This window comes from Sorghum bicolor, chromosome 4 (genome assembly GCF_000003195.3).
Source record: "Sorghum bicolor cultivar BTx623 chromosome 4, Sorghum_bicolor_NCBIv3, whole genome shotgun sequence".
Taxonomy (NCBI): domain Eukaryota; kingdom Viridiplantae; phylum Streptophyta; class Magnoliopsida; order Poales; family Poaceae; genus Sorghum; species Sorghum bicolor.
In genome coordinates, this window is record NC_012873.2 from 1,306,053 (window position 1) to 1,333,166 (window position 27,114).

A 27,114-nucleotide genomic window follows, 5' to 3' on the forward strand; every position below is an offset into this window, starting at 1 on the left:
ACACATACAGCCGTGAACAATAATACCCCAAGCCAGAATAAGAGAAACTCAAAGAGCTTAGCTAAAATTAGTAGCCAAATTTCATTATTTAGCCATTTTGTAAAATTAAAAGTTTCTTAAAAAAGAAGATGTACACAACAATCTCACTATTTTTACAAAATCAGATAGCTAATGTCAATGGTTAGCTATATATAGCCATCAAAAATCAAGAATAGCTAACTTTCAATTTTATAAAACCAGATAGTACATCTATTGAAATCTACCTTTTGCTGTGAAAATTCTAAAATAGTCTCCACAACAACAACTTTTTCTTTTTTTTCCCCTGAAAGTGACGCGGAATAATAACTAGGAAAGGCACATGTGCCTGGTGGATCGGACACTAATACGGTGCAAACGGAGGGACCAAACCGCAAAAAAACGCACGGTTCCCTTCCAACTTCCATTCATTCCGCTCCGTTTTCTCCTCCTCTTGTTGGCTCCCTCCTCTCCTCGTCCCCGTCAGACCATCATCCCCCACCCTGTGACCCAACCGGGGCGCCGGCGGTCGTCTCTCTCGGCCCCGCTAGATCCCAGCGCCAATCACCACACGGCACGCCGCCTCCCACGCGCGCGTGCTCCTCCTCTTCCTCCCCTTCTTCTTTCTTTCCCTCCCTCTTTCCTTCCTTGCTCCCTTCCGGGATTCGGATTTGGGGATTGCTGTCTGTCCTGTGCGTGCCAAGAAGAAGACGAGGGGGAGGGAGATGGGTTACATTGGCCACCACGGCGTCGCCACGCTGCGGCGCTACAAGTACAGCGGCGTCGACCACTCGCTCGTCGCCAAGTACATCCTCCAGCCCTTCTGGTCCCGATTCGTCAACATCTTCCCGCTATGGTTCCCGTAAGCCCGCCTTCCTCCCCTCTCTCTCTCTCTCTCCCTCTCTTTGATTCTTGCTTCCCCGGCCGTCCGTGCCAACCTCCAGCTCCCCCCCGTTGCCAAATGCGCAGTTCGAGTGATTTGTTTTCCGGCAACAAGCTAGGATTGTTTTCAGACCCCGGTGGCGGTGGTGTCTGCCTGCCTCCACCATTTTGCTGCCATTCTGTTGCTATCGGCCACGCTGTGCTGATCTGGTCTTGATTCATTGTATACCGACAACTCCAGTTACTGCATATTTGTGTGGCATCCGGCATGTCTGTGATTTGATTTGGGCAGTTCGAGCTTAGCTGGCGCTAATGTTCGGTAACTCGGAGTCCCGACCTTTAGCTTAGGCTGAGGAATCATCTTTAGCTTTGGTGAGCATCTTCCAGGGGCTGCTCACAGCCATAGAGCAACGGCTTTTGCTTAGTGGTTCCATCTCGCAAAGCTGAAAAAGCTTGGTTCGCATATATTCCGTAACGCTGTTCTTCTGGATTAGTTTAAAGAGCCATGCCTTCAATGTGGCATCTGAGGATTATTCTGACCCATGTACTTTAATAACGCTGTCATTTAAACTTTATGCGATAGCGACTAAATCAAGCCTTGCCATTCTTTGATTCTGCTGTTCAGTTGCTTCCTTGGTTAATGGAAATGGGGTATGCCTTGATTTTTTTATAAAAAAAAGTATCCTGTCATTTGCTGTTTACCTGCAAAGTTTACCACTCCAATGAAGCCAGTCACGTTTGCATTCTTCCTTCAAGCTATTGCTTGCATACATCAAGACATCGAATTGTTGCTTCTTTTTTCCTAGTTATTATTATTATCTGCGCTGAGCGCTAACCTTATTTTTTATTTATTTATTTATTTATTTATTTTTTGGTTGGTGCTGGGATGATCTGCAGACCAAACATGGTGAGAGTTCAATTCACATGCTGTTACAATGAACTATGCTTCTTTTGTTGAAATCCTGATAAGAAAGTATTGATGCGTTTTTTTTTCAGATTACACTAACAGGCTTCATGTTTCTACTGACATCAGCATTCCTTGGCTTTGTAAGTATCTTACTACAGTAAAGTTTTTGATAAATATGGTACTGTATTGTTCTTACATATATATATATGTGTGAGTTTTTCTTTCTCTATGATCACAGTACTACAATAATACTAATTCAGAAAGCTTGAGCCTTATTACTGCTTCCATTCTACGCGCAGTTATATTCACCACATCTAGATACAGCACCCCCTAGATGGGTTCACCTTGCTCATGGACTGCTTCTCTTCCTTTATCAGGTTTGTCAATCATTATGTGCTCATCCAAATATGCATTGCTCTACTGCCATATTTTCCCTTCACAGCATAACACAAGCATGGCATTCAGCTAGTACCCTAATTTGTCAATCTGCACTTCTAGCACTTTTTTTTTAATTCAAAGCATCTACTGACCCATGGTATCTAGGTTTTTATAATCAATTTTGTGGATCTTAGGATCCCTGAATATCTTTCGGAACATCTGATTGGGTTTTCCAGTTTTCCTGGGATCTAATAGCTTCATTTTTTAATTGAAATATCATGTCAAACCTTCCACTTTTTTAGTTTACATGGAATGGTGTTTATGCAGACTTTTGATGCTGTGGATGGAAAACAAGCAAGGCGTACCAACTCATCAAGTCCTCTAGGCGAGCTTTTTGACCACGGTAATGTCCAGTTGGAATTTAAGCTGGTGTATTCAGTTTAAGAAATCTCATATGATGCTGACAAGTTTGCATCCTGTGCAGGATGTGATGCGCTTGCCTGTGCTGTAAGGCCCACCTGTCAATCCTTTTCCTTTCAAGTGCAATGATTTTGAAATTGTTGTGAGCTCATTATTTTCTTATTTTATCTATTAGTTTGAGTCCTTGGCTTTTGGAAGCACGGCAATGTGTGGAAAGGCTACCTTCTGGTTTTGGTTCATTTCAGCTGTCCCATTTTACTTCGCAACCTGGGAACAGTGAGTTCTTGTGTTCTTGCTTTGCCCACCAGTGATGAATGAAACATCAAGCTGTCGTAGGATCATTCATTGTTCTAAACCAATATGCACACTTAATACTTTTATATTATACATATATTTGCCAAATGGGTAATAGTTCTTTAGATTAATGTCTCCCACCGTCCCATGTGACTCAAGTCCTCTGGAGGCGCTCTCTCTCTCTCTCTCAACAAAAAAAAAACACAATATATTTTCCTTTATTATCCTCTATGGACCTCAAAACTTGATTTCTTACTTTTGTTCTAGTGGTTCATTTGGTTCTGTGCTGTTGTGTTTGTGCATAATATATGTTGTTGCATGGGAAGTGCTTTAATGCTTTCTAGAAAGTGAAAAGACACTTGTGTAATTATAAATATGGATATAATGCAGCTACCCACTATCCTGCTGAGATTTGCACAACTTAGCTTCTGCAAGTGCGAAGCACTACTCCTGTCAAGCTTCATAACTATATACATTTTGTTATTTTTCTTGATGCTATCTTCTCTATTTTTTGTTGAAATGATTTCTTGTTTTCTCCTATATAACTTCATGCTTCATTGCTCTGTGCAGCTTTTTTACAAATACACTTATTCTTCCTATAGTCAATGGACCAACTGAAGGCCTTATGCTGATCTACTTGTGCCATTTTTTCACCTTTTTCACAGGTATAATTTGGTTTAAACTGTCAATTTTCATGCTTATAAGGTCCCTGTTGAATTTTAAATAAGGGGTGTTCCTCTGCTAATTCACTGTGCATATGTATGAGGCCTTTACTCAAAACCATGTGGTTTGTGGTATTTATAGCTCATCTTACCTTTGTAGGAGCCAAGTGGTGGGCACAGGATTTTCAGAAGTCAATGCCCCTGCTGGGTTGGGTTCCTTTTATATCTGGTATGGATGCTACAAGACTAATTATTTATTTTTTATATTTATATTTATATTTATATTTATATTGTCATATGGTCACCAATTATTTTATTTTAGCGCCATCTATATCACTTGTTCCTGGCGTTTTTCTTTTTCTTAATACTCTGTAAAAGCTTAATTGTGAAATAGAAGACAAATTGACTTTACCTATACTGAGGTTTTACTCTCATTGCCTCTTTCCCCAGAAATCCCGGTGTATGACATTGTGCTATGTCTTATGATTGCTTTTGCTGTAATCCCAACAATTGCATCTAAGTAAGTACTGTGTGACAACATGTATTATTTTCAAGTGGTATTTTTGTGCTATCTGGTGTTCTATATCATTTTTTGTATATTATATGGCTCTGTAATCTTATCTGTAAAGGCCTCTAAATTACGTTCGTTTTTATATTGTTTGTCAGTTTTAAAGTCCCAAGAAACAATAAGTATATTTTAATATGTATTTCTGCATATTGTTTCATATGTAAGATTAATTTATCTTTCCGATAAAAAAGGAATAGTTTAATTTTTAATTGATGTCTGGCTATGAAGTGAAATGATTAAAGTGAAATCACAGTTGCAAAATGGACACCTGATAGGCTGGTACATGAATATATAGTGCCAGAGCTAGTTAATGCTGCAACAAACTAATTGAATGAATTGATACCCTTTTAGCTGATACATGTTTCTGTACAATATATTTAAAACAGCCCCTATCAAACCAAGTGATTTTAGTGCTCTAGTTGAAGTCATTATCAGACTTGTGCAAAAGGTACCTAAGTTTAGTTTTTGTTTTGCTTTTTCATTTTTTTTAACGTTTGCGCATAGATCTACGGATGGAAAGGCATAATAGACCAACTGCTGAATTATGTACTCTTTTGGTGCTTAAGCATAAGCATGCACATTGCATCTAAGATCTAGGTCTTGGACTCTTGGTTAGATGCTCTAGTACCTTCTTGAATCGCTAGCGAAGCAAGTATTGCTGATCTAGTGGAACACTACCTCATTTACTTAATGCTTGAGCTTATATTATTTTATAATTTTGAGTTTTTGTATCATTGAAATATAATATAAGGTTGATAAAGGTAATGTTGCAACTGTACAGCATTCACAATGTATATAAAGTCGTTGAAGCAAGAAAAGGAAGTATGGTGCTGGCACTAGCCATGGTAATCTCTAAATTTATCCTCTTTTCCACTTTTGTGATTCTCTTTCATTAATCTGATATTCTTCATTTGTGCCAGCTCTTTCCTTTTGGTTTGCTCTTGGCTGGAGTTCTTGTCTGGTAAGACTTTTGAGACCCTTCGTTGCTTCACGTGTATGCAGTTATGCATCACTCTACCAATAAATTTGAACTGGGCAATCTAAGCTACCAGTTTAGTAGCCACTAGTTTATCACTGAAGGATATTGCATTTTTATGCAGGTCCTACTTTTCTCCTTCAGATATAATGAGAAATCAACCACATTTGCTAATTATTGGAACTGGTTTTGCATTTGGATTTCTTGTGGTAAGGCCAATTGTTGTAACTGCTTTTGTATTTGCATTTGTACAATCAATGCCTTGTGTAGCTGTGTCGTTTTCTTTGCTTCTTTGTGTATATGATCGTTTTGTAAATGACACTTTCCTGTTTAAGACTTGTGAGCATTGTGTCCTTATGCCAAAAATATAGTTTAGACCCTGATCTCATGCTATTTTTAGTTTGTTCTCACAGATGCCCTTTTTCAGATACTGTAGTGCAGTAAAAATATGAACATTACTTTATATCTGCTTATATTGCTCCACAGGGGAGAATGATTCTGGCTCACTTATGTGATGAACCCAAAGGTCTCAAAACAGGGATGTGCATGGTATTTGCTTGGAAAGCCCAATCATTCTTTGTTCTTTTTTTGCACCATCCTCATGTATGGCCTTGCTAAAAAAATCATCTTTATCTTTCTACAGTCCCTTGCGTATTTTCCATTTGCAATTGCAAATGCGCTGACTGCCCGGCTTGATGATGGGTTTGCACCTAGACACCTTTTATTATCCTTTTTGTTATAATAATTTATACTCCATAAAATTTTATGTTCATTGATTGTTGCAGAAATCCCCTTGTTGATGAGCAGCTAGTTCTCCTGATGTACTGCTTATTTACAGGTACTGCGTTATTTATTCTCATGATTATCTTTTCTAGCAAAAAGCGGGCAGTTCTCAATTGTGCGCTGAAGTACTTTTTTTTGTGTGTGTTTGTTGCTCAAAGAGCAACATTCTTTTCGGTGTTCTATTTATGGAAGACTAAACCTGCTAAATCATCATGTTTAGAGTGTTTCTGGTTGATGGTTTGAAAACTTTAGATCAGTAGCTCAAAGCTTGCCATTGCATCAAATTGACCACATTCAAAAATTCATTGACGATAGGCTTGTCGCTCATCTTACGTTGTATTGTAAGAGCACATGGACACTGGTCTGACTTTTTTTTTGATGTTTGCAGTGGCTTTGTACATGCATTTTGCTACGTCTGTTATTCATGAGATCACCAATGCGCTTGGGATTCACTGTTTCAGGTTTTTAATCCTCATTACCATCATCTTCCTTTGCACGTGTTTGTATCATCTGTTGGTTGACACAAAGTTTTTCTTTTGGCAGGATCACTACGAAAAAGGCATAGTTCTCCATCCATGGACCATGGGCATCAGCGTTGCCCTGGATTGTAATCAATCACAAGTGGTGCCTGTCAAACAAGCAACTTTTCATATTTATCTCCATTACACATGGATGCTGCTTCCCGTATCACGTTTGCCTCGTCCATTACGGTGATGGTGCCCCCTGAAAATTCACATCAGCATGAAGAACTTGCAGATGAGAAAACAGTGTATTTTTGAAACAATTAGTAACATGTTGTATCTTACCTTGAGCATGTGTGCTCATGTAATGCTCGGCAAAAATTTTTGTGGAATTTGTTGAGCTCTGACTGATAGTGATATATTGCAAATTAAGAATTGCTTTGTATTGTTAAAGGAATGTTCCTCCGTGCATTTTGTGTGCTATCTTTTTGCCCAATGCATTATCCATGTTCTTTTGTTTGTAGGAGGTTGTCCTTGTTATTTTAAGAAACCCATGGTTGCATCTGCTTCTGATTGAATTATTAATATTCGAGTTTGGAGCAATGTGCGAAAAATATCAGTACCCTTGTGTGGAAAATGTTTCATCTGAGCATATGTGCAGCTATTGTCGCGGGAAAAAAAAATACTTGATAATCTTGTAAATATAATCTAGATAGACACTAGTAGAAATTATTTGTCGAAATCGTGAAAACCATGAAATAACACAACTAAAGCACCCTAGGCCATCAATCAGCTCAGCTCATTCTAGACTGATTTATTTATTCATGACTCTGGCTGACCTCTGCTGGAGAGTTGTAAAGTATAAACTCAAAAGCTTTCTCTTCATCGGATCTACAAAATTCCAACAAGGCCATGATACAACTCACAACAGCTTCATGAGCTGTTTTTTTGCCAAACACTTATTTCCAAAACAGCTTTATGGGTGAAGTTTTTTCTCTCCTCTCACAAAGACATAAGTTGGGATGAAGCTGAAAAAAGTAGCTTATTGCAGCTCTCTCTCTCATTTCTCTCTCTCAACTATGCATGAAGTAGTTTGTGAAGCTATTTTGTCAAACACTTTTTCCAAAACAGCTCAACTTCATCTAGAAAGTCATTTATAAAGCTATTTTAAAAAAAAACAGCTTTACTAGTGAAGTTGAGCTGTGCCAAACAAGCCCCAAACATTTCATACCAACAAACAGGCTATTTCGCAGCCAGACGGGGACCTTCAAGTCTCCCTTAAGTCTATAGTTTCTACTGAATTTTTTTAATTTAACTTTAGAAAATTGCATTTCAGGCTCCAATTTTGGATGGTGAGAGTGTTGAATAGGGCATGGCAACACAGGTGCTGCTGCTAGGCATCACGGGACCATGCCCAACAAAGGATAACATTTTGTGTAAAACAAAAGTAAGCATACATTTTTTTTGTCGTAACTCAGCCAATCACTACTAATCATGAAACTGACACATAGTCTTGTAAAATTAACACACAACTTCTAGTGTCATGTTAGCCGCGAGGAGGGGTGCTCCCCAAGTCTGTAGAAAGAAATTACATTCTTAAAATGCATTTCTGCCTCTACCTTTAGATGGTGAAGGCGTGGAGTTCAACACCTCAGGGTGCTCCACCTAAAACAAAATTCACCGTCACCCAGAATGGCTGTGAGTGCGACGCGACGACCAAAGAGAGATATGGACGTAATTAGGAGATTTCTTGAAAAATATGGAGAAAAGAGATATGATAAGAGATCTGCTTCCAAAATTTCAATTATAGAGCACGGACATGATATGTGTGGATTTGCTCGAAGGGGCCCTTGCGGGGGGGGGGGGGGGATGTGCCCCCTAATATCACAACAGAAAACATTTAATCTACCATTATATTAAGAAGATCATAATAAAAATCTTGTCATATATTTTTTATGCTTTTTAGATAATAAAATAACACAAACACAACTAGAATAAATTTTTTTTTGTTCATATAAACTTATTTTCCAACCATATTGGGTCACATTTCACTTATTTTAGGTTTGTGTTGAGCGGCATTATTATATGTTGACTTTCTATCTCTTTTGCGGATCATGGTAAAGATGAAGACGTTTACATACATGAACCAATGCAAAGCATACGTGGGACATCCATAAAACTGAGTTATTAGATCTCGAGATTGATGAATTACCACAGGAGTATCTCGAGAATTTAATCAGCCAAGCTATATTCAATTTGCTTATATATCCATGTTCATTGCTAGCTCCCCTATGTATAATCGATGGCTTCACCACACTTCTTCTAAGTACGACAATAGGCAACGACCAACACGTCAAAAAAGATCTTAATTTATCTTCTCCAAACATGGCAACTCATCAAAAAGGCTTGCATTGGTGGTATGTATTTTCAGTGTGCTTCGGCAAAAACAGAAAAATCGATGATTAACTTTTATATACTCTACACCCATCAAAATGGAACGCAGAAGGCGAGCTCACTCGCTGTGTTGGGCTCGGGAGGTGTAGCGCTGATGTTTCGGCCCAAGTAATGATCTGTGGGCTTTGTTGGGGCGTGGGCTCGCTTGCTTGTAAGAACTACTGGGCCGCACGGAGCTCCTTCTCTTGGGCTGAGTTTCCGGAATATGCAACATGCTCGAGACATCTGGACATTCTGAAATCTTTTTTTTTTCGAAAGGTTTGTTCTGAAATCATTTATCTTCGGAGCGTCGACGCAAAATTGGCCCGAATAAAAAATATATTCATGATATCTCTTGAGTAGTTTCTTTGATCCAGTTTTTTAACAAAAAAAAACATTAGCATCTATAGGTTCAAATAAATACACTATCGAAACATATCCAATCCATAATTTTTAGATGGTGTTTTTTTTCCCTTCATATATAGACACAGTAGTTATATCAAGACGAGCTGATTCGTAATCGTTATGCATGCACGTATAGCATGCTTCAGTCACAGAAATCACGACAGCATAGAGATCGTAAAACAGGGACATGCTTGTGTTCAAATAGGATGTATTCTTTGAAGTTATACCAGAAGATAAGAGTAGTATATAATGTTCAAGCCAAAGCAAGCATTGGGGATAACCCTTACCAAGAGGATATAGCTCCAGTTTTTAATTATCCCAATGACAGCATCTCAATCCCCTGCAACATTGAAACGCAATTCATGCCTGCTTAAGGTTGCTGGTAGTTCTTAGGTTTATTTTTTTCCACTCCTTCCCAGTTCCCTAGGTTTCCCTTGTGCAGCCTGCTGTAAGCCTTTCTCCTCTGTTGTGCTTCAGCTTGCTCTCTCTGTCCGTTTTGTTCTCTGTTCTGTACTCAGTTTTACTTTGTATTTCCTTCCTGATATTTTAATATATTCAATAGGGGCCTCAAACCCCTCCTGTTCCATCCAAAAAAAAAACTAAAAATAAAATCCTGCTGGTCATTCATTTGTCGATGTCGGAAGGACAAAACAAATACTCCCTTCACCTTCAGTCATAAATATTTGAAGCTCCAGACAAGGTTCAAACTACTGAAACTTTGATCGGCAATAACTTCTGAAAACATAAAATCATGTGTGCAACATCGTTCTAATTTCATCAAATTCATCGATACATTATAAATTCCAGGCGAAAATATTTGTCAAAATCGTCTATTGAAATACCATGGAAGAATAATGCGACCAGAGGGAGCAGATGATTCAGTTCTCTCTTAGGCCCTCCTTTGGAATGCGGAATTGTTTCCATATTTCCTGTTTTTTTCTGCAGAAATAAACCGATTCCTGTAAAAACTTTATTTCATGATTTCTATGAAAATCTTTGCGTTCTAAAAGGGTCTTTATTCTCAGAACGACTTGTCATCATCTCAAGAATCCGAATTCTGCTCTTATGGCCTTGTGAAAGTAACTAGTACAGTACCAAAAAGAACATGAATATTGAATAGGTAACAGAGCAGCAAGTCACTAACCAGTAACCATGAGGAGTCGCACTGCCAATGGCATTACTAGCAGTGGCACAAACGGAACACGACAGCTAATGATCAATTCATTCGGTTAGTTGTGTGTTTATTCACTTCACTTACCTCTGGCAAATGCATTGGTGCAATCACATCTATATAAATATGCTCACATGCTCTCTGGATTCGACAGCAATCGTGCAACACAGTGACAGACACAACACTCCGGTCGTGGCCGAGGCCATCCATGGCTGTGCGACGAGCTGCGCTGCACCTGCACGGGATGCTTCTTCTGGCGGCAGCGGTGGCGGTGGCGGTTAGCGGGGCCGCGGCGGCGAAGGTCCCGGCGATGTACGTCTTCGGCGACTCCACTGCCGACGTGGGGAACAACGACTACCTGCCGTGGAGCATCGCCAGGGCTGACTTCCCTCACAACGGCGTCGACTTCCCCGGCGGCACGCCCACCGGCAGGTTCAGCAACGGCCTCATCGGCGCGGACTTCCTGGGTGAGTGAGTACTGATAAACTGCAATGCAAATAGGGTTACCGTACTTAGTCATAATGCGTGTGCAGACATCTCACAAGGAATGCTGCAAAGAGACTGATAAGTTTACAGCAGATTTCTGACAGAAAAAAATTATGATGATAAGGTATTTGTTTCGATAAAACTTGCAGCCATTGCTATGGGGTTCAGTGGGAGCCCACCACCTTACCTGTCTCTCATGGCGGCCACTGCTGCCAACAGCAGCAGTGAGGTGACGAGGAACACGACGATGGCAGCCTACATGAGCGGAGCCAACTTCGCTTCTGCAGGCTCTGGTCTTCTTGATTCCACAGTAAGTCTATCTCTACATTTGTTTTCACCTTGCATCATGTCTTTTGGTTTGGGACTTAAAATCTTGCTTCAACAGATACTATATTCTCAAGTAAAGAATCATGCTCCAGTTTCTGACTAGACAAACCTCTCAATTAGATTAGTTTCGCTGTCTAGGAAGCTTATTAGGCAATTTTATTCTTGAAACAAAAGGCATTTTAGCAAATTTAGGCTTATTAGGCTGCCTTTATGGTACACTTGAAGTACTATGTATGTGTAATGTGTGCCATCAATGCACACACTTCAGATAATTTTAATTGTATCCCGTACATCAAGTGATGAGTTACTACATAAAGTTGAAAAACTGTCCACAAAAGTTCAACCATTTATAACAACTTTTGTACTCAGCTCATAAATTTAGTGAAGCACGCTGGGGCTTCTCAAGACTTTTCTCGTTTTCAAATCAAATTAGTAGTACAATCAGCATTACCAAGTAACAATATGATTACTTTTTCAAAGAAAAGCACTAACACCAAAGTTCAAATGGTCATTGCGTCAGGGTTCTACAATCAGCATGACCCAGCAGATAGGGTACTTCTCAGACCTTAAAGACCAGATGTCAACCAGACTGAGTGCTGGCAGAGTGGCGGACTCGCTGTCGAAATCTGTCTTCCTCATAAGCGCCGGGTCGAATGATGCATTTGATTTCTTCTCACAGAACAGATCACCAGACTCCACCGCGATTCAGCAATTCTCTGAAGCTATGATCTCCACGTATGATAGCCATGTCAAAGTAAGAACTCTGCCTTATATTCTTCAACGCAGACAAATCCATATGCTGTGGTGCTGCCTAGCAAGCAACTCAGCCATTCAGATATTCTTTTCAACTCTGGCCGCTACTTAACTCTAAGCACAAAGGCTGATAGCTGACAAACCAGTCGATACTTTATTCACTATAACTATATATTTTCTTTGTGCAGGCATTATACCATTTGGAAGCGAGGAAATTCGCTGTGATCAATGTGCCACTGATTGGGTGTTGTCCATACCTGAGAAGTCAGAACCCAACAGGAGAATGTGTTGAGCAATTGAATAAGATAGCCAAGAGTCTGAATGATGGAATCAAGGAGCTGTTCAGCAATCTCAGCTCAGAAATGCAGGGCATGAAGTACTCCATTGGCAATGCTTATCAGCTTGTCTCTAGTCTGATTCAAAACCCACATGCCGCTGGTAAGTTGCAACAACTGAGCAGGAGCATTCTAGTAGATATGAAACCAGCCGCCTCTTTATCCGGTATATTTGCGACTTTGCTCACTTTCTGCCTGCAGGGTTGGAGGAAGTGAAGAGTGCATGCTGCGGTGGTGGCAGGTTCAATGCTGAGATAGGGTGCACCCCCATCTCCAGCTGCTGCAGTGATCGCAGCAAATATCTCTTCTGGGACCTGCTGCACCCTACCCAAGCTACCTCCAAGTTTGCGGGACTTGCCTTCTACGATGGACCAGCACAGTTTGTCAGTCCCATCAGCATCAAGCAGCTAGTTGAGGCATAATACTCCAACATCAGAACAAGGATTAGGCCAAAGACATCTTTGAGCCCATTGTGTACACTTTGTAATTTGTATTACTCTACAGCATTACCTTGCTATTCATCTGAAAATCTAGACCAGGTTGGAAAAAAATTGTCCAAGTTTTCTGAAAAGTGTAAATACATACGGTTGTTGGCTTGTTGCATCAGGCCATTGATCTGTTCCCTCCTCAGGCACGGGAAAGCTGGCCAGCCACTGCTTCACCCTGTCTCGCTTTGCCACAAGCCGCCCTTTGTTCCTTGTAGACAGCTGTAGGGGGCTCCCCATCCGGCTCAGTACCTCCTGTGCCAGTTCACGCACTTTAGGCTCACCTCGGACATCACTATGTTTTCCAATGCCACACACCACTGACACCTCCAATGGCAATTCGCGACCCTTTACCGCATCCACCCATTGCAGCATCAGTACATAGGCTGAAACTGTACTGAATCCGTGCAGATTCAGCTTCACCTCTGTTTCTGACCACTCCATCGCCTTGTCAAGCACCGACGAGGAGGCCAGGAGTTCTTGCACCAGCTCGACTTCTGCTGCCGGTGTAGATATAGACCTGAGCCTCTTGACCAACCCAGTCGTTGACAGTGGAAGTGAAGGATCAAGCTCTTGAACCACCGAAGCGAGTGAGGAACATGAGTTCAGCACAAAGTTGTAGCCTTTCGTAGTTGGCGCGATACGCAATTTCCGCATCTTCTTTAACCATGCCAGCATCTTGGAGTGATCACGGCAGGAGCTGTAGCATGAAAGCACAGTGTCTGCTGCACCAGTGCCGAAGCGGATGCCGGCATCAGCCATGGACGTAATAACCCTCTCCATGTCAACCAGGGAGCCAGACTTCCCATAGCATTTCGCGACTGACCCAAACTGGAATGCCTCAGGCTGGTACCCCAGAGAAACCATCTCCCTAAGTGTTTTCTCAGCCTCTGAGGGCAGACCCATCAGGCACAAGGACTTTATCATGGCCATGTAGGTCTTGCGCCCAGAGAGTGGCATGGACCGTAGCTCTGTGTAGAAATCCATTGCCCGGTCCTTCAGCCCGCGAGAGGAGAAAGCCGCCATGAGGTCGCAGTAGAAGAGAGCTACCTCATTGGTGGACTGGAGATGCTGCGAGATGGAGTCAGAGATAAGGGTCCTTGATTCTCCGGTGCTTCCATTGCCTTCAAGCAACGCGGCAACTGCAGCAGCATGGATTGAGCTCCATTTGAACCACCGGGCCTGTGTGACTGCCTCATAGAACTGCAACAACAATAGAAGTTACGAGATGATAACGAATCAGGTGATGATTTTTTGTTTCTGTGCAGACCATTTTGGAATTTCAAATATAGTTCAGCAAGCTAAGACATTTCCAAATGTCCTTGGCGTGCACATGCACAAGTATGAATGAAATGGCAGTTCATCAGAAGAAGGCACTCAGACACTACGGTTGCTCGAATTCAAAGATAATAACTAGAGAAAGTTGAGTCTATTGTTCACAGATTGCAGTGCCAGGTACAGGGACAAGCATAAATTTTCAAATTTATTTTGTGTGGGAAAAAATGACGAAGTTGAGAGAGGGAGCGCACCGGGATGGCGAGGGGGTCGGAGTCCATGAGGAGCCTGGAGAGCGCGGCGAGCGCGGCGCGCTCCGACTTGGTGCCGACGTAGCTGCGGATGACGCGCTCGGCCGCGCCCGCCGTCACCGTGCGTTCCAGCTCCGACATGAGCCGCCGCTCGCTCCGCCAGCTGGAACCCCCGCCCGACGCGACCCGGCGCAGAGAGGCCGAGGCCACGGGGGAGAACCTCCGCCGCTGGGCAGCCGCCGGCGGCGCCGGGATGGACGCCACCGCTGGCATCGCTGCTTGGGCTGGGCTGGCGGAGCTTCCTGTGCTGGTGCCTGATGGATATGGATGAGGTGAGACATGACACGACGTGCCCTTTTTATCCACACCATCGCGCCGGGCTGTTGTCAGCCTGTGACTGTGGCGACTGCGCTGCGGCTCACTCCCCCACCAGAGACGCCTCGCTCGCTCGCCGGCCGCCACGCAGCGCACACGACGATGCTGGCCCCGACCGCCGCCGGGCCATGCCCCTCCTCCCCGGCTCCGCCGCCGACACCCACGACCACAACGGCGCCTCCTCACCTCATCCACTTCCCTCCCCTAACCACCCACCACCGCGCGCGCAGGTGCCAGTGCCGCGCCAGGCCACCGAGAGCGGGACCGGCGCCCACGCCTCCGCCGGCGCCGTCGTCTCGGCCGGCGAGGGACCGCGTGATCGAGTTCGGCAAGCACAGAGGGCAGATGCTGGGCACGCTGCCGCCGTCGTACCTCCGCTGGGTCGCGGCCGAGCTCGACTACGGGGACACCGCGCCCTGGGCGGACCTCGCGCGCGACGTCCTCGACGACCCCGTCTACGTCGACCGCGTCGAGTGGGAGCACGCGCACCGCTTCCTCCGCGGCGACGCCGACGGGTACGACTACGCCTACGACGACGGCGGCGACGGACCGCTCCAGGAGATGGCCGAGCGCTTCGGATGGGACCTCTCCGACGAGGAAGGGTGGGGCCGCCTCGATTTCCGCCTCCTCGGCACATCCTACGGCGGCCGCATCCCAAGAAAGGACTCCCGGAGGAAGCAAAGCAACAGCAGCAGCTCCACCGGTGGCGGCGCCAAGAAGGGCTCCCTGTTCGACGCCCCGGACGGCGCCGGGGGAAAGCGCGACGAGAGGAGGGAGCGGGTGCGGATGAGGAGGGAGGAACAGGTGAGGACGGCCAAGATGGACATGCTCGGGGTGAATGCCGGCGTGGCAGACGGCGGCATCCTGGGGTCGTCGTCGGCGAGGAAGCAGGCTCAGATCAGGACGGCCAAGAAGGAGATTTTGGGTCTGGGTCGAGGTAGCCGCGCCGGCGAGATGCTCGACGAGAAGAGGGCGCCGGTGAAAGGCGGACAGGGCGCCAGCCCCTTCCCCGGCCGGCAATCATTCCTCGACAAGGTCAGGAAGCTCAAAGGTGATGAATGATAACTAGCTAGGATTTCCCATGGGGAGTAGAGTAGGATGAGTTTGCACTTGAGATTGTGCCAGAAATCAAAACTTCAGTCAATTCAGTCCAGAGCGACGATTGATTAAAGTTCGCTGAAATAGTTATTTCAGCAGACAATTCTGTACAACTACAGCAGAAAATTTATCATCTATGATAAATCGACATGAAGAGAATTGTTTCTCATCAGCTGGAATTTATTTCAGCACAGTTCATCTATGTCAGTCGTTAGGACATTCAACAAAAACATCTACGGTTACATGCATGAGACAAAGAAGCAAAACAAAAGGCAATTCAGCCAGAAAGTGAAAAGCAACTGCAATTACAAGAGAAAAATCGTGACTGTACAACTACAGCACACTATTCCATTATCCATTTGCATCAGAACTTCAGTAGCATGCTGTGATTACAGTGTGCATCGAGCACCAACATTGCATTGGAGTTCTTGGAGTGCCCTTCAGTGGCTTCTCTTCAGCGCTGCAAGAAAACCTGACTTTGTTTTGTGGCGACCCTCAGGGTCAGTTTTCACCTGTTTCAAAGTTAAGACATCACAATGCTCAGTTCTGGAGAGTGAGAACCGGAAATGCAGGACTGACCTCTTTCGTGTTGTAGAATAAAATCATGATAATTTTGTTTAGACATGTGATTGATAAACTAGGAAGTGAGAACCGGAAATGCAGGACTGACCTCTTTGGAGAGTTTCTGAAGGATTTCCAGTATCTCGGAGAAGTCAGGCCTTTCAGCTGGATCTCGATGCCAACATTTCTGAAGCAGCTCGATAAGCTTGGGATGGGTGTCTTTTGGGATCATTGGCCTAATACCCTGCAGAGAAGGCGTGTGGGTGAATCAAGTTGTTCATAATGTGAGTCTCCACATGAGCAGATGATATGGCCTTACCCAAAAATTACTAGAAACTGTAAAAATCTATACAAAAAGCTCTGAAACAAAAGGTTTCAATACTTCTTTGTTTTTCTTTAAAAAAAAAGAGGAACTAGCTTGTCACGGCTACCTGTTTCACTTGAAATCAACAATTAAGTGTATGTTTTGTACACAGTTTTTTTGTATGGCAGTAATACAAATCCGGTTGCTTTAAATATGTGCTTTAGTGATAAAGTTTTCTACTTTTCTTATTTCCATGAGAACTTGTAGCATACAGAATGAACCTGTTCCTCTAATCTCATGTATATAATCTATTAATAAACAAATCCATAGCCATGGATGATGGTCCAGTTTTTAAGTGGCTCTTCCTGAAAGAGCAAAGGCTGGCATCACTTCTAAAAGACTGTTTCCTAACAGAATTGCACTGCTTCCTGTTCCCAAGTGTCTGCACATGCGGTTACCTAAAATAAGAACTGAATAAAATACTACAGCATCTCCTAGATGTATGTATCTATCGAATAGACTCCATTAGGTCATATCCTTAGGTCTGCTAATGCACTTACCTTCTGAACAACACCTATTGCTGCTTGTAGTGGTGTGAGGTACTCGTAAGGAATCTGAGGAATCAAAAAGATTGAAAATCAATAGACTCTTATGAGTAATTTATTTATATTATTTATATACAAACTAAAAATAGAAAACAGAAACTGTGCATATTCATGTAGAAGAATGCAACTGCAGTTACCTTGCCGGTTAGCAGTTCCCACAGAACAATAGCAAAGCTAAAAACATCTGCTTTGTGATCGTAGGGCTTATGTTCTATGACCTGAAATTTCAATAATAACATCCTTATCAATATTTAAGAAACGGACAAATATGCATTGTTTTTTTCTTCTGAAATACATATTCATGACAGCGCACCTCAGGTGCCATCCAACGGTAAGTTCCAGTTTCTGCAGTCATCACTCCAGATTGGTCTTTCACACGTGCAACACCAAAGTCTGCAACCTTTACAACCTGCAAAATATATTCCTATTACCTTTTGAGATCTATCAATCAATCACAACAAAGACAGCTTTGCACATTCTAAATCAAACAAACAATATGATTCTTTGTGAGTTGATGAGTTAGTCATCTAGACTGCCATGCTCAAGTTTTTTTTTTGACTGTCAACAGGGGGGAGGCGTTCCCCACCTGTTCAAAATTTTATTGATTGCCCCAAAACGGCAGATTACAAAAAGCAAGGTACATGGAAGGAAAAATTACAAGGTGCTCAAGTTTTGCTGGTTTCCCTTTAATTAACTTTGTAGTTGTATGGTTTGGTGCCCAGTTTCACTCGTAAACTGGGTTAAGGGCCTGTTTGACAGGGCTCCTCACGAGGGGCTCCTCCAGAGGAGCCGGAGCCGTTTTGGTGAAGCCACATTGCTTTTTAGTCAAAAACAGCTTCTCCAGAAAAATGTTTGGCAGAGCCCTGCCAAACAGGCCCTAAGTCTTTCCTCTAGTGAAGTCCAGGAACTCCATGCCCTTTTCCAAAGTTTTTTTCTTAAAAAAAACATGATTTAGGGCTTTGTTAAAAAAACTGACCCTGTTTTCATCCATGAGAAGGTTTGCAGTCTTGAGATCACGATGAATTATGTTGTTTTGGTGCAGGTAGTTCATTCCTTTAGAGATGTCGGTTGCCACTTTCAGTATTTCAGGAAGCTTGAAAGCATTGTTACTTTTGTGGAGGTAATCATAGACACTCCCTCCTGACATGAAATCTGAGACAAGGAAATGCAAAAATGGGGTAAGGGGATCAAACACGATAGAAATTTATTGACATGCCTACTGCAGAGATGAATCTCACTGTAGTATACCTGTTACTATATACAAAGTTGGTTGTCTTGTACAGGCACCAATGAATTGCACGACATTCCTGTGACGGACCTTTCTGCAAGCATGTATAAACCAAGAAACATTTGTATGATTAATGTTGACAGACATTTATTTACTATTATTTTCTCAAACATTTTTGAACTATTATTAAAACCTACACTAGGGATTTGACATCTTCAACATTACTGAAATTAATTGTAGCTGGGAGATGCAACTGTCTTTGGAAAGATCTTGTCAGTAAAAAATATCAAACGAACCTCATGATGTACACTTCTTGTGCAAAATCTCGGTACATATCTGCACTGATGCGCTCAGGCCTCACTATTTTGATGGCCACGTCCTGATTGCAGTATGTTCCACGGTACCTAAGCAAAGCTCAAGTATCAGATAAAGAAGCTCTGAATAGGTTCTGATTTCCACGTTATTGAGTAAGGAAAACTCAGACTTACAGGTCGCCATTTGACCCGGAAGCAACTTTGCTTCCAAACTTGAGCAGTTTAAGGTCTATTTCCCAAACATCTGCACCATCTGTTGGAATTTCAACACTTGTAGATGGCATACCTTGTCCACCTTGTGGACCTTCGGATGATAGCGATGATGAGCTTGATACAGGCCAAGCTCGTGTCTGTAGAAATCTAACTTACCATAGTTAAACAATCGCTCATAATTTCAGAACAAATGACTATAGAAGCACTGTGTCCATATATTGAAATGTTCAAAGTAACACTTTTCATGGTATCCATCAAGGTTTGCACTTTGCCAATCACAAGATCTTTCGTATTCATTTGTTTCAGATATAATTAAGTTCTTTATCTGCTTCAACAAACTAACTTCTCAAGAAATGCAGAGAGAACAATTTAAGTAATCCGATGAGAGCAAAAGGTAGGTTGCTCTTTATGGAGTTAACAGCTTTACAAAAGAAAGGGAAGAAGGAACCTTATACCTCAGCATTGTGAAATTTCTGAAGCAACTTTCCTTGTAGCTGCTCAGTACTCTAGAAGATGCAGCAAAATAATATATTAATATTAATATAGTAGCATAAAAATTATTACACATTGCTGAACTAAAAGAAGCCTTAATGAGCAAATAACCAATTTCAGCGATGTATTGGAAGCAGAGAAAAACTATGTACCTCAAGATGCCATCCAGTGACAACAAATACATCCAATGAGTAGCCATCAATTGTTGAAAATGCATGAGCTTCTTGGATGTCAAGACCGAGCTCAGCAAGCAGACAGGTCAGCTGTAAATTAATGTATAGATGACAGAGTGTCAGGTGGTAAGTAGTTGCTAGTTAAGAACAGAAGTTTACTCTGGAAATGGCCTTAATGTATCTTGTTAGTTTCTTCCTACTATTACCAATTTCTTTGTTAATACTATTTCATTCATTATGTATACTACATGCTGGCTTCTTATAATTTACTGAATTTAGTTAGCTCTATCAACAGTATGCCAGGGCTAGCCGTGTCAGAGAATTTCCACACTACAAGGAAAAAGAAGTGTGACTACCTGACTAAGGAGCTTTGGCTTATCAATAGTTGCAAAAGTTACCTCATGCATCGGCCTGCAAGATTCAGAACATAGAGAACAATGAGTTAACAGAGAATACAACTTCTCAAATTGTTTACATATCAACAGGCTCATGTCCCTAAACATTGTCAGGTTAAGTTTTATGTACTCATCGCTTAATGAAATACATGCAGCGCATGTTCTCGAAAAAAAAAGTTTTATGTACTCAGGAAAAGTGAAGATCTCCACGTATGATAATCTATCAGTTGCATGCAATGTCATCAAACCAGAATGAGACAAAAAGCTTAAAGATGCTAGCTAAGGCAAGTATTTTTGGAGATGCTTCCACCCCTAACCAAGATTAATATATATAACAAACTTAAGAAAGTGTGGATTTTCTTGTATTCAAGGAAAATAATACATATCCACATATTAAGATCAGTGAAAGGCACGTCAAGACATATATGGAGCCGATTCGCAGCAAAACATCATTTTTTTAAAGAAAAAATGCATTCTTCGAAAGGCAAATACTAAAACAATTTACCATGTTAGCTATTTGTAAAACTGCAACTCCGAAATATCATGAACAGTCTATTGAGGGTCAGGAAAGGTGATTTTATTCATATTATACATCCTAAAGTGCTAAACAAATAAGGAAAGAAAAAAAACTGAAAAATCCAGCATCGCGTAGGAAGTTGTTTACCTGGAAATGAGATGTACACTGTGATCAGTATCATTGGTGCTCCTTACATCACCCTCATTTGTCTCGAGCCCGAGCGCCTCTAGATTGGAGGAAGAACCAAAAGCAGGGGGTGGGTGAGCCCTGAAACGTCGTGCACAACGTTATAACGTACAAAAGAAACCAAGAAGATCTATAGGCACATGAAAGAAACAAACTTTTATCCAGATCTATACATATATGATACATAGTTACATACATCTGGCTAGCCACCACATGATTATTAGAAGCAACCGTCTCCATGTCAGTATCACAAGAATCGGCTGTATCACCATCAATAATCCTAGAAACCTGATGAGCAAGCATGTAAATAACAATTTTGCTTAAGAAATCATGGACAATCACATATCACCTTTAATTAATCTATCCTATCTAGGAAATGACTTTATTCAACGACCAAAAAGAAACGATCAATGCTCTTGTAACCTCCAAACTTTATTTGGACGATCACATATCACCTTTAGTGAATCTATCCTCCAAGAAATGAGTTCAACAACCAAAAAGAAAGATCAATGCTTTTGTAACCTCCAAACTTTATTTGGCGCCGTCGAACAGGTTAAAGAATTAATGTACAAACTTCTGAACTAAAAACATCCAACACAAAGGTGCGCGCATCATATCTTTACAAGCTCTACATACACTCATTGGTAGGATCAAACATGTCGAAGGTGTGTGAACTCCTGGAACAAAAGGATAATAACCCTAAAAAGTGCACTTTTAGGATCTCAAGCTTTGGTATTATCGAACAGGTTACTTGGTACTTGATCAGAAAATAAACGATGCGCAGATTTCTGAACAAAGCGCAAATCAAGATCGACGCGTGTGCGACATGCAAGCATGTGATTACAGTGGATCCAATTCCAATGGGCGGCGGAGGGATGGATTTCTGACCTGCACGACGCGCACGGACAAGGCGGGCCGGCGTTCCGGATCGCGCGCCTCCTGGAGCAGCCGCTGGTGGGTGACCACGTCGTCCGCCCTCTCCGCGTTCACATCCAGCGCGTACCTGCGCAAGCGAACGCATGCGTTTGTCAGCCAGTCCGGCCTCAACCGATCGGAGCAACGCAACGCAACGCAGCGGGCCAGCCGGATCACGGGAAATCTCGCTCGATCCCCAACGCGATGCGAATCGATCGAGCGGCTCACCGGGCGGGGAGGCGGTGGAAGTGGGCCCAGAGCGCGTCCTCGAAGGCCGGGGAGACCGTGGCGGCGGCGGCGGCGGCGGAGGAGCGCAGGCGGGCGAGCACCTCGTTGTACACCTCGAGGCGGCGGCCGTGCTTGTCCGTCCGCCGCCCGCCCGCGCCGGCCTCGGACTGCCGCCGCGGCTGCGCCGGCGGCGGGGGACTATCCACGGCCATGGATCTACCGCGAAGAACGGCTAGCTGCGGGCGGGCGCGCGGCGAGTCGGTCGAAAAGCGGCGCGGCGACACGAGAGGGCCGTGCTGCGCCTGCGCCTACTGCCCTTGCATGGAAGGTGGTGGCGCGCACGTGAAGAGGCGGCGACAAAGGCGAGAGCTTTATAGCGACGGGACGGAGAGGGAGAGGCAGCGAGTAGTGAGTCGGAGACGGTCGCCGCCTTGGCTAATTCGGAGAAGAACACTACTAGTAATAGTAAACCTTAACCTATGGATCATCATCATCAGTAAATTAATAAGGGAAAAAATAATTAGTGAGATCCAGTCCAAGGTTAGGGAGGAATAATGAAGGAAATCAGAGTAGATTTCAGGAACAAGGAAATCAGAGAGCAGATTTCGGAAATAAATTATTACTGTATTATTTAAATTTGCAGTGGTTTGTGTTTCCAAGAGGGCATATTTTATAGAAATCTGGAAATCAGTGGATTAAATTTTGGAGATAAGGCTGAATGAGGTGGCTGTCTCACCTTGCTTTGGTATAGGATTTGGATTTGGATGCCCAGGATATAATAAGTAAAGTAATCCGGGCCAGAAACCAAGTCAACTGTGATGTGGAGAACCGAAGAAGTTGCTCTGCATGGTTCTTTAAGCCCTTGTTTACTTCCACCCAAAATCCAAAAACTTTTCAAGATTCTCCGTCACATCGAATCTTTATACGCATGCATAAAGTATTAAATATAAACGAAATTAAAAACTAATTGCACAGTTTGGTCGAAATTTACGAGACGAATCTTTTGAGCTTAGTTAGTCCATAATTGAACAATAATTACCACAAACAAACGAAAGTGCTACAGTGTTCCGAAAAATTTGTTTGCAAACTGCAAGGAAAAACAGGTCAACACTCCATGGCACATTGGCACATGTAGTATTTGCTAGGTCTACAACTGCATGCAAGCTAGGCGTCTGCAAACCAGCAGGTACACATGCAAAAACATCTGTGGAGTACAGATGCATGCAAAAGGAAAGTTAGAGAGCTGGTTGGTCGTCTCAGAAAAAAAAATTGTAGCTATTTTCTCCCAAAAAAATGTAGCTGGAGGTTCATCCCTCCTGGACACCCAGCGAGCTGACTAGCTAGATATAGGCACCCAACTTGGGTAGTAGCAGGGTTATTTTTATGTTTGAATTAAGTATCAACAAACACACAGTACGATAGTATAGATAAATCCTAAGGATATTATTGAATATTTGGGCAATAATGGTTTGTTAAAACTCCACAGATGTTTTTGGAACTTGATTTAACTAATTTGACAAACTGACAAGCTAAACAGAGTCGTAAGCTAGTTTTTTGTGTCTCAGTTTTCAAAACTTTCATGTGTTGAAAATAATGTGGACTTATTTCATCATATAAAACTTTGATCATCTCTCTCTTCGTAATATCGTACCATGCCATCATACTCCTTTCATCCTAAATTACAAGACGTTTGACTTTTTGGACACTAAATTTGTGCAAAATATCCCTTTTTTGTCGTGGCTTGGTTTATTAATAAAACTTTTTTAAGAGTGAATTAAATTTAACTATGTTTGCACAATTTATGGTCAAACTTGAAGTCAAAAAAGTGTCTTATAATTTGGAATGAAGGAAGTACTTACTAAGTTGGTAGCTTACTTAATACAAAGCTCCTAGTATCCAACCATCATCACCAGACCACTTACTAATTAGCCAGACAACGCACCAAGTTGGCTCTATCATCACCAGACCACTTACTAATTAGCACCTCACCCATTGTAGCGCCAGACAATTAGTAAGTGGTCTGGCTCTATACAAAGCTAGGTGTAAGCTACCAACTTGGTGCGTTGTCTGGCTCTATTGTCTGGCGCTACGAGTCTGTGACTAAGGAGGGCGAGGGTGTTGTGGTCGGGAGATTAGGTTGGTATCTGGGTGGGGAGACAAAGGAGGTGGGGATGACGTGGTCGAGTGAGCGGTTGATGGAGGTGGAGAGCGGTGGTAGCATTGTCGTAATTGACAAGAAGCATTCCATTACACATATTGCAACTCACCCAACACACAACAAACAAACAATAAAACTCTTCTCAAGTATTGGACATAAGATATGTGTACCTAAAATATTATGAATTGGTGTGTTGTCCCTCTTATTACTATGGGTGAGGTGCTAATTACTCTTATGAGGGAAAGAACAATGACAATGAACAACATATATGTACATGGAGTACATGGAGAATCGATAAGAGATCTAAATCTAAAGGAAGTCAAAGAGAATAGAAAAATACAAGAAGATAGTGAAGTAGGAAAAAGAAAAGCTATGGGCGCCCACTCTAAGATTTAGAGTGTGTTTAGGACTGCTCTATGAACTCTACTTCACTAACATTATCATGGAGCAGTTCCACAAAAAACTAGTATTTGTGGAGCATCTCTTTAGTTGCTCTCATAACTCCACCTTTTTCCCTCGAACAAAGTACGTGGAGCTAAAACTATTTGGCTAAAAAAACGTGGAGCAGAGCAGTCTCAAACACCCCTTATAAAGTCAGTCTGGGTGAGAAGTTTTATAACGTCGTTTCCAAGACTATCATGTCAAATTAAATGAAATAAAACACAAAAATCCTCAATGAAAAGTTTCATTTATGGTTTCACATATATTTAGTTTTATGACTTATGAAAGTTGGTATGTCATGAGAATTTTATCCCTATAAAACTCATTTCTTCTTTTTTTCTTAAAAACATTCAAATGATTTTTTTCACTGAAAATGGCCTAAGGGCACCCGTAATGGTTAGAGTTAATTACCAGCTCTAAGCTAACTTTTTCAATAGTGTTAACTTTTAGCACATACGCCCTTTGTCCTAGAATAGAAGTCATTCTCGCTTTTCAAAAAGTCAACTTTTTAAAACTTTGATGAATTATATATAAAAGAATTTTAATATTTATAATATATAATTAGTATCATTAGATAGATCGTTGAATATACTATCATAATAAATTTATTTAAAGATATAAATGGTACATATTTTTTACAAATCTAGTTAAAGTTGATAAAGTTTGACCAGCACGCATCCCATAACGTTATCTATTCAGCTTTTAACATGGATAGCCCTGTACTATGATATTCTCACATCACCTTGAAATGTGTGTAGGAGCTTAGCTCTTGATTAAGATTTAAGAGCTAACTTTTCTCTCTCTTCTATTAAAAATAAGAAAAATACTTAGAGCTAGCTTAAATTTCAATTATTAGAGTTGCCTATGTAGTCAAAGTGTACTGGTGGAATATGCTTCTTTTCTGCTAATCAAAGTCCAGTGAGATGCAACGGCGAGATGCAATGGAGCGAGGGCATAGTGCTAAACTGTATGTAGTTTTATACCTATTAATTTGTATGTACACTATATATAAAAACTGATTCCAATAAATAGTTTCTATAGAATAACTTTTATCCAATTAGCTATATTATTTCTTCATTCTCTACCAATCATATTCCTTTATATCTTGGTTATTTGTTAAATATTACTTCTAACTTAAATTCGGTTTGCATAATTTTTATTGTCTCTCTTTAATAACTATATTGCTATATCAGCAAAATGTTTATGTGACATTACAATTGATATCCATACTTGCAAGCACACTACCCCTAAAAAAAGAAAAAAAATTGGAGTAGTGGAGGATATGCTTATACCGATCCGCCGAATCACAGAACCATTCCATGTATAGATTTTTGTTATGAACTAAGAATGTGATTAGTTAATTGGTCGGTCAATAAAATTTAATCTACTCGAGGATAAGCATCGCTACACGCGCCCAACTTGGATGAAATTAGAATATACCTGTGCTTTCAAACGGATCTCCGCGTCTCAAATGGTGTGTATTTTTTAATTACTCCGTAGACACTGTACTTTAGTAGTATAATTGAATTAGTCTATCGATGAGGTACGGTGTTGAATGGGCTTATTTGGCAGAGCTCTATATCAAAATATGTAGATTGAAGAAATACTATATTTTAGATTACACTTTCAGTACGGTTGAGACTCTCAGAGAGCATTTAGATAAATCATTTTGATTATAATTTGTATTAGTTAATATGAAAAATATTTAAATAATTTAGTTTAGTACAAAAGTACATGTACAATCCGGATCTCGGATCTGAAGCTATACAGGATTATAACATTAGTTAGGGGAAAAAGGGTCAATACAAAGCTAATTAACACCATTGCATTATGAGACGTGCTCGCTCTAACCCCCAATGTAAGTCACTTAAAACTAAATATCGTAACATTTCAATTGAAAAGAGTCATATGTATCACAATTATGAATTATGAAACCAATGTTCTTAACCAATCCAACCTGGTACAAGCATAAGGTCCTGTTTGGATCCACCAACTAAATTTTAGTTGTTTAAATTTAGCTGCTAGAATTCCAAACGGCTTACCTAAAAGATCAATTAACGTTTAACTTAGTTTAGCTACTTCGATCCTGCTAAATCGAGCTAAAGTTTAATTGAGTCTATTAGGTGGAGTATCGAGACACCCCTATAGGCCTAGATAGATCAAAACAGACCCTAAATAATGCATTTGCTTTTATGACGAACAAAAGTCTATACAAATTAATTAGTGTAGCATGCATGACATCATGCATGAGGAAAGCACCAAACATAGGAGTACTGCGAAAATGGTAAACAAAAAATGGATGACACGTGGTGTGTTACTTTGGGAGTTTAGGTACGTGCATGCATGAAAAGGAGCGTGGCCACATTTTTTTTCATGCAAACTTAGACTTAGAGTTTTGACTGGAGTCGGCCGGAGGGTCTCCTTTTTATGAGGGTATACGTACAACCTTATGAGCTAAAGAGAATAATCGGAACAATTATAGAAGAGCCTTAATCTACAATGGAAAACACTAACCGTAACTGCTAACCTACCTATCCATCCTTGAAACCGTGAATTTTTTGAAATAGAAAACTTCTAGCGCCGACGACGCTTGTTCTAACTTCTAAGCGCATGCCATTAGTAGAAAAGAGTACAACGCCGACGC

General features: G+C 41.7%; 6 protein-coding genes across 6 annotated transcripts; 4 read left to right on the top strand and 2 right to left on the bottom strand.

The window, feature by feature from the left end:
- Positions 463 to 6,817, top strand: LOC8068243 (choline/ethanolaminephosphotransferase 1). Its single transcript, XM_002451363.2, has 18 exons — positions 463 to 877; positions 1,795 to 1,804; positions 1,894 to 1,944; positions 2,104 to 2,181; positions 2,510 to 2,585; positions 2,667 to 2,689; positions 2,778 to 2,878; positions 3,467 to 3,561; positions 3,719 to 3,787; positions 4,009 to 4,078; positions 4,908 to 4,971; positions 5,047 to 5,087; positions 5,227 to 5,311; positions 5,589 to 5,651; positions 5,746 to 5,804; positions 5,888 to 5,940; positions 6,274 to 6,346; positions 6,429 to 6,817. Exons 1-18 carry the CDS (start codon positions 741 to 743, stop codon positions 6,448 to 6,450), a joined length of 1,170 nt encoding a protein of 389 aa, XP_002451408.1. The 5' UTR covers positions 463 to 740; the 3' UTR covers positions 6,451 to 6,817.
- On the top strand, positions 9,532 to 12,574 carry LOC110434677 (GDSL esterase/lipase At5g55050-like). Its single transcript, XM_021459265.1, has 2 exons — positions 9,532 to 10,822; positions 10,991 to 12,574. Exons 1-2 carry the CDS (start codon positions 10,564 to 10,566, stop codon positions 11,269 to 11,271), a joined length of 540 nt encoding a protein of 179 aa, XP_021314940.1. The 5' UTR covers positions 9,532 to 10,563; the 3' UTR covers positions 11,272 to 12,574.
- Positions 11,704 to 12,678, top strand: LOC8085225 (GDSL esterase/lipase At5g55050). The gene is made up of 3 exons (XM_021458874.1): positions 11,704 to 11,922; positions 12,110 to 12,359; positions 12,458 to 12,678. The coding sequence occupies exons 1-3, from the start codon at positions 11,704 to 11,706 to the stop codon at positions 12,676 to 12,678; spliced, it is 690 nt and encodes a 229-aa protein (XP_021314549.1).
- LOC8085226 (pentatricopeptide repeat-containing protein At2g17033) lies at positions 12,787 to 14,408 on the bottom strand. Its single transcript, XM_002453154.2, has 2 exons — positions 14,271 to 14,408; positions 12,787 to 13,944 (listed from the first exon to the last, which is right to left on the bottom strand). Exons 1-2 carry the CDS (start codon positions 14,406 to 14,408, stop codon positions 12,787 to 12,789), a joined length of 1,296 nt encoding a protein of 431 aa, XP_002453199.2.
- On the top strand, positions 14,566 to 15,919 carry LOC8068244 (alanine and proline-rich secreted protein Apa). Its single transcript, XM_002451365.2, has one exon. It carries the CDS (start codon positions 14,607 to 14,609, stop codon positions 15,702 to 15,704), a length of 1,098 nt encoding a protein of 365 aa, XP_002451410.2. The 5' UTR covers positions 14,566 to 14,606; the 3' UTR covers positions 15,705 to 15,919.
- LOC8085227 (serine/threonine-protein kinase STY46) lies at positions 15,891 to 22,331 on the bottom strand. Its single transcript, XM_002453155.2, has 16 exons — positions 21,872 to 22,331; positions 21,617 to 21,731; positions 20,925 to 21,016; positions 20,690 to 20,809; positions 19,987 to 20,041; positions 19,610 to 19,720; positions 19,421 to 19,471; positions 18,927 to 19,102; positions 18,735 to 18,842; positions 18,459 to 18,532; positions 18,187 to 18,362; positions 17,524 to 17,619; positions 17,348 to 17,428; positions 17,166 to 17,219; positions 16,411 to 16,545; positions 15,891 to 16,252 (listed from the first exon to the last, which is right to left on the bottom strand). Exons 1-16 carry the CDS (start codon positions 22,081 to 22,083, stop codon positions 16,181 to 16,183), a joined length of 1,728 nt encoding a protein of 575 aa, XP_002453200.1. The 5' UTR covers positions 22,084 to 22,331; the 3' UTR covers positions 15,891 to 16,180.

Coding starts and splice junctions, on each gene's coding strand:
- LOC8068243 (XM_002451363.2), top strand. CDS start 741: ATGGGTTACATTGGCCACCACGGCGTCGCCACGCTGCGGCGCTACAAG. Junction 4,972..5,046: donor TGGTGCTGGCACTAGCCATG/GTAATCTCTAAA, acceptor CATTTGTGCCAG/CTCTTTCCTTTTGGTTTGCT. Junction 5,088..5,226: donor TTGGCTGGAGTTCTTGTCTG/GTAAGACTTTTG, acceptor ATTTTTATGCAG/GTCCTACTTTTCTCCTTCAG.
- LOC110434677 (XM_021459265.1), top strand. CDS start 10,564: ATGGCTGTGCGACGAGCTGCGCTGCACCTGCACGGGATGCTTCTTCTG. Junction 10,823..10,990: donor CATCGGCGCGGACTTCCTGG/GTGAGTGAGTAC, acceptor TAAAACTTGCAG/CCATTGCTATGGGGTTCAGT.
- LOC8085225 (XM_021458874.1), top strand. CDS start 11,704: ATGACCCAGCAGATAGGGTACTTCTCAGACCTTAAAGACCAGATGTCA. Junction 11,923..12,109: donor CGTATGATAGCCATGTCAAA/GTAAGAACTCTG, acceptor TTCTTTGTGCAG/GCATTATACCATTTGGAAGC. Junction 12,360..12,457: donor TCAAAACCCACATGCCGCTG/GTAAGTTGCAAC, acceptor TTCTGCCTGCAG/GGTTGGAGGAAGTGAAGAGT.
- LOC8085226 (XM_002453154.2), bottom strand. CDS start 14,408: ATGTCGGAGCTGGAACGCACGGTGACGGCGGGCGCGGCCGAGCGCGTC. Junction 13,945..14,270: donor CCGACCCCCTCGCCATCCCG/GTGCGCTCCCTC, acceptor TTGTTGTTGCAG/TTCTATGAGGCAGTCACACA.
- LOC8068244 (XM_002451365.2), top strand. CDS start 14,607: ATGACACGACGTGCCCTTTTTATCCACACCATCGCGCCGGGCTGTTGT.
- LOC8085227 (XM_002453155.2), bottom strand. CDS start 22,083: ATGGCCGTGGATAGTCCCCCGCCGCCGGCGCAGCCGCGGCGGCAGTCC. Junction 21,017..21,616: donor TGTCCGTGCGCGTCGTGCAG/GTCAGAAATCCA, acceptor CTTGCTCATCAG/GTTTCTAGGATTATTGATGG. Junction 16,546..17,165: donor CAATAGGTGTTGTTCAGAAG/GTAAGTGCATTA, acceptor CCTTCTCTGCAG/GGTATTAGGCCAATGATCCC.